The sequence below is a fragment of the Hemibagrus wyckioides genome, linkage group LG19 (assembly GCF_019097595.1).
Source record: "Hemibagrus wyckioides isolate EC202008001 linkage group LG19, SWU_Hwy_1.0, whole genome shotgun sequence".
NCBI classification, from domain to species: Eukaryota; Metazoa; Chordata; class Actinopteri; order Siluriformes; family Bagridae; genus Hemibagrus; species Hemibagrus wyckioides.
Window position 1 is genome coordinate 2703257 of NC_080728.1, and position 8443 is coordinate 2711699.

An 8443-nucleotide genomic window follows, 5' to 3' on the forward strand; every position below is an offset into this window, starting at 1 on the left:
AGGAGACACCACTGCATTAAAACAGGAACCTAGTGTAATGCCATGTTCACAAGAGGTTAATCTCACTCGAATGAGCAAGACTGTACACTTGATATAAACAAGTATAGAAATATTTGTGGCTCCTGTGCAAACCAATAGTAACACAGTGGAACCCAGACTCGGTGCTTGGTAGCTTGCAAAACTTGCCAGTTAACAAATATAAGATACGGACATAAAGTGGTTTCAACAGGGTTTCTGCAGACCTAGAGCATCACCGGGTCAATGTCGAGCTAAATTCAGCTACTGACTAAGATAATGATGCCTCTATCTTTTATCATACTGACCAATCTGTTCCTGCAGATGATGATATAGCAGAACCAGTCCTGTGTCCTCTCAGTGGCTATGTGAAAGTGAATTAAAGATCAGCCATTCTGTGTGGTTTGGACTTTGCTGCCTGGACACTGCTTAGCCTGTCGTTTATCACTAAGAGGAACAGCACTTTTGTTACATGACAACATGGAGTATGACTTTCACCCGCAGGCAGAAACAGTATCTATCCAATCCTAAGAAAACAGAATTAGTGATTTCATCTTCAGTAATGGGATTGATGAATGGCCAGACAATAAAAGTGTATTGACAGTTTATTATATGCTCCACAACATGGTCTTTTTAGTTCTCAGCTAGAAAATGGTTCCATAAGAAAAACTGCAGTGTCTTTTCTCCATAGATTCACAACCATACTGTTGTGTATTGCACATCCAATTTGAAAGCTGTGTGTCTATCCACACTAACCAAGTGTAACATTCACTGCATTTGGCTCTGAGAATGTTGAGTCCTGAGGTGAGAATCTTCCTTCATCTGCAATGCAAATCTGCATTATCTCATGTAAAAGCTCAGGGTTTAAAAATGCGACCCACTCATTCAGCTTATTTTAATGTCACATAATCCTTGTATTAAATGAACATTGTATAGACTTGTTTTTTTTTTTTTGCGTAAAATGTAAGATACAAACTTGGGATGATGGATGGGATAACTTCAGAGTTAACAGTCCGAGTAGTAAAAGCAATTGAAATAAACTCACATAAAAACTAAACCTTGATATAAAAATTTAATTTGCTGATAAAATACTCTTTGGGAAAACACTGCTACACTGGCCTTTTCACAGTTCTCAGCTTAAGCTGATCGTTTTTCCACACCTTGTTTAATCCCGAGCACTAAGTGTAGAAACCAGTTGAACTGCACTGTCCAGCCCTTGTCCCGGCAGATTTCGATCTGATCCAGAAAGTGTCTCTGAGCCACGTCTTCTGTACAGCCCACAGTCAGAGCCTCTCGAATGTACTCTATGTCCTCCTTGCTGGTCAGCTGGGGCATGCCAGTCATCAGCATCATCGAGAACAAGATGATGAGCAAGTTGGTGTGATGTCGCAGAGCCAGGTAGGCCTTCACGCAAATATTCTAGGTTTAAGAGAAAATAAGTATATCAGTACACTTTTTACACCACCCCCCGTTGCGTTCTCAAAACTGGACTTAGACTGTACCGCATTTATTCTAATACATTATTGTTTCTATAGTAACAGCTCATACACAGGGACTTGACAGTCACTCCACATTATCTTAGATTAATAATAAACTGATAGAAAAATGGTGACATTTTTGTTAGGATATGCTTATGCAATGTTTATGGAAAGAGTTTCACATTAGTGCTTAGGTACAGTGTCGGTTTGTAAAAATGCTTGGGAAAATTTCCTGGCAAAAGAAAGTCTTCAGACAGCTAGAGCAAGCGAGAGGCAGAGAAGCAGATGTGAGCTGTCCAATAACTGCTTTCAGATATGCGATAACATGCAACAAAAGTTTCCTAACATTACATCTTGACCAAAAACAGAGCATTTTATGCATTAATGTATTAAACATCGTAATCAGTGTTAAATGACACACAACAGACAAAGCAGCACGATCTGCTGTGTGATATTCCTTAATTATTCAATCATAGATAATAAAAATAGGCTTCTTCACCTGGAACATGAAGAAATTGGGGCTGGTCTTCTTTCCCGTTGTGCCCATTACATAGAGAAAGTCAGGCGTCAAAACAAAAGGGACCCTCTCCTTGGTTATTCCCAGAAAGCTCTTGTAGTTTCCAAGGATGTGTCCAAAGTCAATGTGGAATAGATTACCTAAGCACAGCAGATTATTCATTTATCAAGCGCTACATGCAACACAATCAACTTTCAGATCACCTTTTTTCCTTACCTCATGATCTTTAATGGTATATTTCATTAAATTATCAATAATTATGAAGAACCTAATGACCAAAACAAACATAAATGCTAAAGACCATGCAAAGACACTAAGTAGAAACATACCTAACAAAAGAATCCTCAACTACTTCACTATCTATAACACTAAATAAATAAATATAAGGAACCCTTTTGTCTAATAGCGTACACATTACACCAAAGCACTGTAGGATGTGATTGGTCAGAAAGTGTTGATTAATTTTCTGTAACAGCAGCTCTGACACCACTCCAGGCTTCAAGGCAAACTGTAGAGTATACAGTATTATAACTCGTTCTGATACGTCATTTTACAACATGATATGTAACTATTCACTTATGAAAATACATTAATTCAAGTCTTTAATTCAGGTCTCGTGAATTTTATTTTACTTTACTTTATTTTATTATTTTTATTTATATATTTTAAATATAATTTAATTTCATGTTCTTTTATTTTACTTTTATTTTTTATTTCAGAATAAAAATGACACAGTTTAAAAGTAAATTTACATTTAATATTTCCATGGTATGTCCTCAGGTGTCTTTTTATGAACACTGGCCTTACGCTTTGCACCAAATAATTATAAATACTTCTTGCTGTCCTGCTGTGATGTTCCTTTTTGTGTGATTTAGTTTTATTGACAATAAATCTGTTCATTTAGATTTGAAACCATTGTAGAGAAGTTGTAAATGTTTAACTCTAAAGTGTTAAGAATTATCATTATTATTATTATTATTATTATTATTATTATTATTATTATTGAATGATATGACCCATAAGTCATTCAATCAACCGCTATTCAACATTATTAAATATTAAAATAATTGTTTTAATACATTAAATTTACTCTGATTATATGAAATAATATAGTGAATATTATTTATAGGAATTATTTACAGGAAATTATATAGGAATATAATTAATATTCCTGTGGTATATGGGAATAAATCACTCTAGCATGCTTTCTCCATCACTTTTTTGCAGATTAAACTTATTTAAAACCTTCTTTACTTGAAGTTTGTTTAATCAGAAAAGTGTCGACTTGAAACAGGAAGCATGAGCCAGTCCACTCCAACCACTGAAACTCTCATCTGCTGTGTGTCATTAAATACAAACATTTTATTTGTGCTTTTTTACCAGATTCGGTGACCATGATGTTGTCGTTATGGCGATCGCCTATCCCCAGGACGTAGGTTGCTACACAGTAACCTCCACAGGAATAGACAAAGCGCTCCACTGCCTGCTGGTACTGGAGGGAGGACAGAAACCTCAATGTCTTTTTTTATTACACACATTTGCAATTATGCAAAGATAACCATGCAAACAGGGAAGGCGAACAATACACATTCAGTAAGAGTGCTGGGTAATACTCGTCATTTCCTGTCAGCAGCTGAATTCCTTCTGAAATAAAAGGCTGTACCTCAGACAAAGCCTTTTTTGAACCAGGAAATAGACCTGCAGACGTTTCCTTCCCCGCTGATGCAAACAATCATACCCTCTAACAGAAAACAACATACCTTGTCCTCATTCACACATTTGTCTCGCAGCCACTGGTTCAGGATTTCATCTTTAAAAGCTCCAGTATTCCCCACAGTGCTTTGCTGGATGTTGGCAATGGTGGTAGCATCCTTCACGATCTCGATCATTCCTATGGTCAGGAATTCAACATTAATCCAAACTTACTGGGGTAAACATTCAGAGTCCACAAGTATTAACAGAATTTTACTGACTTACCGATTTTATTTCCAGTAGAAATACAACCATAGGGCAATAAGGACAGATCTAGAGATTCAGTCTCCCATATAGACTCCATGATCAACAGAATCTGCATTGTGATAAAGATTTAAAAGTATTGGTATTGTTTCTAATGACAGCACAGAAGACTTGTTTTCATTATTTAATCGTCACCTGTAGAATTAACATGTCCTGTCGAAGGTCATCTCCATCCTTGAAGATGATCCCAATCGTATCGCTCGACAAAGTGGTGGGGTCCGCTCGCTTAAACTGCAGCCACAGGGGTTTCTTTTTGGATGCCATTACTTTGCATTGCTCAATCTGTGAACAGAAACAGTTTCATAACAGACTGTCTAACTGAACAAGTCTGAAACAGTCTTATGTCAAATATCATATGTCTGTTTTAGCTTCTTGAAATGTAGCAAAACCTGTCCAACAAGCAACCAGGGTCACACGAGTAACAAGAAACTTCTATGCCACCAATACTAAAACAGAAGGTCTGTTGTGCTCCACCACCTACCACCAGTGACCCAGCTCGCAGACCGGGATCATACGGTACTTTAAAGCTCTCAGGCAAACCCTGCATTTGCAGACTCTCCAGTTTCTGGCGCAACTGAAAAACAACTAGAGGACAGCAAGATGATTAGATGGCTAGTCCTTCAGGAGTTGGAACTGAAATACAAACTCATCAGGATGGGCAATCACCTTGTGGAGAAACATCATACTTCTCAGCAGATATGGCTTTGACCTCACGGGTGACCTTCTGTAGTGCCTCAGTAATTTCCACCTGCTTCCTGAAGTCCTGCAGCATGGCGTCTCCACAGCCACGGAGGTAGGCCTCTAAAATAACTGCATAGCGCTGTTGGTAGTGCATGGACTGAGCTATCTCACTCCGCAAGAACCAGAAGAGGAAATGGCCAATTCGCTTGCTCTGTGAAGAAGATGGAATGAAAGTTCACACCATTAAAATTAAAAACAGACTATTTCTGTACAACATCACCATGACGGTACAGAGAAACTCACCCTGAGAGCACGCTTAAGGAGAAACCTGGCAAGCGCACTATCATGATAGGGTTCAAACTTAACAGCCTGGGGGGGGGGGCAAATGAACAAATTAATGAAACATTTTGCTTTTTTTAGATTTGTTAGTTGAGTGAGACATACAGGAATAAATAATAAATATGACTGAGGAAATATAACACAGATAAAGGATAACTGTGGCAAATAGGCATGCCACTCATTATTTTTGTTAATGGAGGTTTTTTCACAAGGCTTACCTGAACCAGCTGTAAAAGGTAGCGAAGGACATCGTCATCACCAAGAGTCTCCAACTTCCTGACAGCCATAGTGCGCACATTTGCATCAGAGAAGTGGCAGTCCAATAGCTGCATCGCTAACCCCACATCCAGAGGGCTCCGGTCCCATGCTGTGCTTTTATCTAAAAGATGATGTGTGGCCATGACAGCTTCCTGTTTTCCCCACTTCACAGAGCCGAGAAACTTGGGGTAGGCTGAAGGATGCCGCACACACTCCTGTCTGAAATGCCAGAGCAGCTCCTTATCTTCCACACTGAGTGGATGCAGAGGATCGGTAGCCACGATTTGATCAAACTGTTTCCGTAAATGGTTCGGCATCTCTCGTTTCCCTCTCTCCCCTTCCATTTCCGATGCGTCTCGGGAATCCCTGCTCTTAGGCAAAGCCACTGGGTAGCAATACTTGTCCAGTAGCACTGCAATTGCCATGGAACTGGTTTTGTCTGGATTGGTGGCAGAAGTGAGTTTATCTGCATTCACACTGCTGTTATCCTCACTTTTCTCAGGCATCTTCCACATGTGCAGGATGAACTCGCCCTGTCTGAGTAAAGACCGATGGTCCACCACTAACAGGTTTACGTAGTAGAGCAGGCGGCTCTTGTTCTTGCTTTCGAGCGAAGAGCTGTCTCTTGAGGTCTGTGTTTGTGCTTTACCACACAACACCTGCAGGTTCAGCCGAGCACCTTTGGGTAAATCCTTGATCTTAATGTTGAAATCGAGCCAGCTATTCCACAGCACCTCTTCAGTGAAGGGCTTTGAGGGTGTCCTCTCCTGCGCTAGCAGCTGCTGCCCATGGAAAATGCTGGCCTCCACGAAGACCATCAGTTCTGAATTACAAGGCAGGACTGGTATATCAATCCCCAGGATTTTGACTCTGAACTTGCGGTTACAGTCCCAGAGGGAGACGGTGAACACCTTCTCATGGTCCTTCTCATTAATAGTCAATTGCTCATGTGTGCCCGCTACACCAGTGCAGTCATCCACCTGTGACCAATCCTCCTTTTGGACCACATCTTGTTCAGGGTTTGGAGGGGATTCAAGCACCAAATGGATCTCTTCTCCACTTTTGAGGCACTGTCTGATCCAGTGGAAGTTTTTGATGGGATAGTCTCCGAACAGATATTCTTCTCTTCCACAAACCCTCAGAACAAAATCTGATTCGTTGACGTCCTCTGGGATGCCGAGCAGAGCCCTCTTGTTGACGGTCTTTATGAAAAAACTCTGAAGGATATGAAACGGTGTGTCATCAATCGATACCTTTATCGTCTGACTCGAGGTGTCTCTGTGTATCACCAGGAGAATGTGGTTGTTAGTGATTTTACTCAGCAGGTAATCAGGTAAGGCTTTGGTGGCTATCCAGGGGTCCATCGAGTAAAGTTTGGGATCTCGGTCAGCCAGTTCAATTTTTCTGGTGGTAAGTAACTTCCTCCTTGTGAACTCCAGCTCATCGTCATGAACATTACTGACATCTGTCACGTCATAACCGATAAGATGATTTAGAAATTTCTGGTACTGGATGGATTCTTCAGAAGGCTGAGGCCTCAGAACCAGGTAGATTTTTCCAACCTCCTTTTTAAGAGCTTTCCAGTAGCGAATGCAGTCCAGGGTCTGAAACACCTGGTGCTTGTCATAGATCTCACACCAGCTCCCTTTCTTTTGGTAGAGCAGGATGCAGTGGTCAGGTGAATACTTCTGGTAGAATTCAGGGCACACGTTGGTTGTGACAGCCTTCAGCCACAGCTGGGTTTTGACCTGCTCTACCGTCCAGTTCCCGATCACATCCAGCTGCAGCGTGTCAGGGTTTTTGGTGGTTTTGTTAGTCGTAGGAAGCACAAACTCTAAGGATAAATGATCCATTGCTGTGGATGAGTTGGATGTAAATGCTTTCATTTTTCTTCTCCTCCTCCGGATTTCACCTCTAAGAACTACTGGAGATTCATCATCACTAACGTGCTGCTCCATAACCGAGGCTAAAACCGTGTCAGAGCAAAACATTCGTCAGTGCTTTGGTTTTTATACTTCTATACAGTCTCTAGGAAAAAAAGGGTTAATTAGATGTTTCCTAGCCAAGATGACTACAGCAAAGCAGGAACGGTCATTAATGCAGATTTACTGAAGAAAGTTGTGACTTTATTTAAAGACATATAGATTACTGAGTGAGCTTCCAAATGACCAGGGAAATAACTTTAACTCCAAAAAGGACAAAAGCTGAGCTGTGAAGAGCTGAAACCCCCTCAGACTCACAGCTGAACAGAGATGATGTATATTTAAGTTCAACGCAAAGGAAGTCACACAACAGGAAGTGTTTAATGTTAGTCCACAATAAATCAGCTGTGAAGCTCAGAAATGTCTTTATTCCAATCACATCTGTTTCTATTGTGTAGTAAAAACAACAAGAAGACAAGACTGACGTTTTATTAGAGGGTTACTGAGTGATCTGTGTTATATCTGATATCTGAGAAACAGCACTAATGCGGAAGTTTTGTTTTCAGTCAAATCGCCTGAGAAAGACGGAACCGCTTCTTCTGCAGAGAGAGAGAGATTCACATGTGTGTGTGTGTGTGTGTGTGTGTGTGTGTGTGTGTGTGCATGGTTCAAAGTAACGGACCCTGCTCCTGTGTGTGTGTGTGTGTGTGTGTGATGTGAAAACTCACCGTTCAGCACACACAGGGCCAGCTGTACCCCCGACGGCGGACAGACGGATCCCGAGACATTGATGCGAGAGAAGTGGAATTTCTCCTCGTTAGAAACAGCGTGTCTTTACTGAAGTTTCCACATGCACCCTGTGAGCTGTCACACACACTCTCACACACACACACACACACACACACACACACCAGACGCACTTTCAGCACACACCCACGGGGCGCGTGACGTCAGCGGTGGCAGCGAGTTAGCGCGCGCTCTCTCTGGTTACCGGAAATTTCCGAGCTGTGTGTTTCTGTAGGTGTTTTACACAGTTACATGATGTTACACCTACAATAATCTGCTTACTGAACTTCATTCTTTTCTCATTTTGATTATAATGTCAAATTCCGCCATTTTGATGAATACTGCTAATCACAGGAGTTCATATCTGCTGAATTATTAAAAACACACACACACACAAATAAAACTCACTCACTCAGTCTGAAAGGGGATTT

The 8443-nt window shown here is 40.9% G+C and overlaps 1 protein-coding gene across 2 annotated transcripts; it reads right to left on the reverse strand.

The window, feature by feature from the left end:
- Nucleotides 1-607: 607 nt before the first annotated feature.
- Nucleotides 608-8138, reverse strand: pik3cg (phosphatidylinositol-4,5-bisphosphate 3-kinase, catalytic subunit gamma). Of its 2 annotated transcripts, XM_058416947.1 has the most exons (11): nt 7955-8137; nt 5265-7270; nt 5011-5076; nt 4693-4918; nt 4508-4611; nt 4162-4308; nt 3988-4078; nt 3771-3901; nt 3391-3502; nt 1993-2150; nt 608-1434 (listed from the first exon to the last, which is right to left on the reverse strand). In XM_058416947.1, the coding sequence occupies exons 2-11, from the start codon at nt 7260-7262 to the stop codon at nt 1153-1155; spliced, it is 3315 nt and encodes a 1104-aa protein (XP_058272930.1). In that variant the 5' UTR covers nt 7263-7270; nt 7955-8137; the 3' UTR covers nt 608-1152. The 2 variants fall into 2 exon arrangements, with proteins under 2 accessions (XP_058272930.1, XP_058272932.1); XM_058416949.1 differs by lacking the exon at nt 5011-5076 and having other exon boundaries at nt 7955-8138.
- Between the last annotated feature and the right edge of the window lie 305 nt (nt 8139-8443).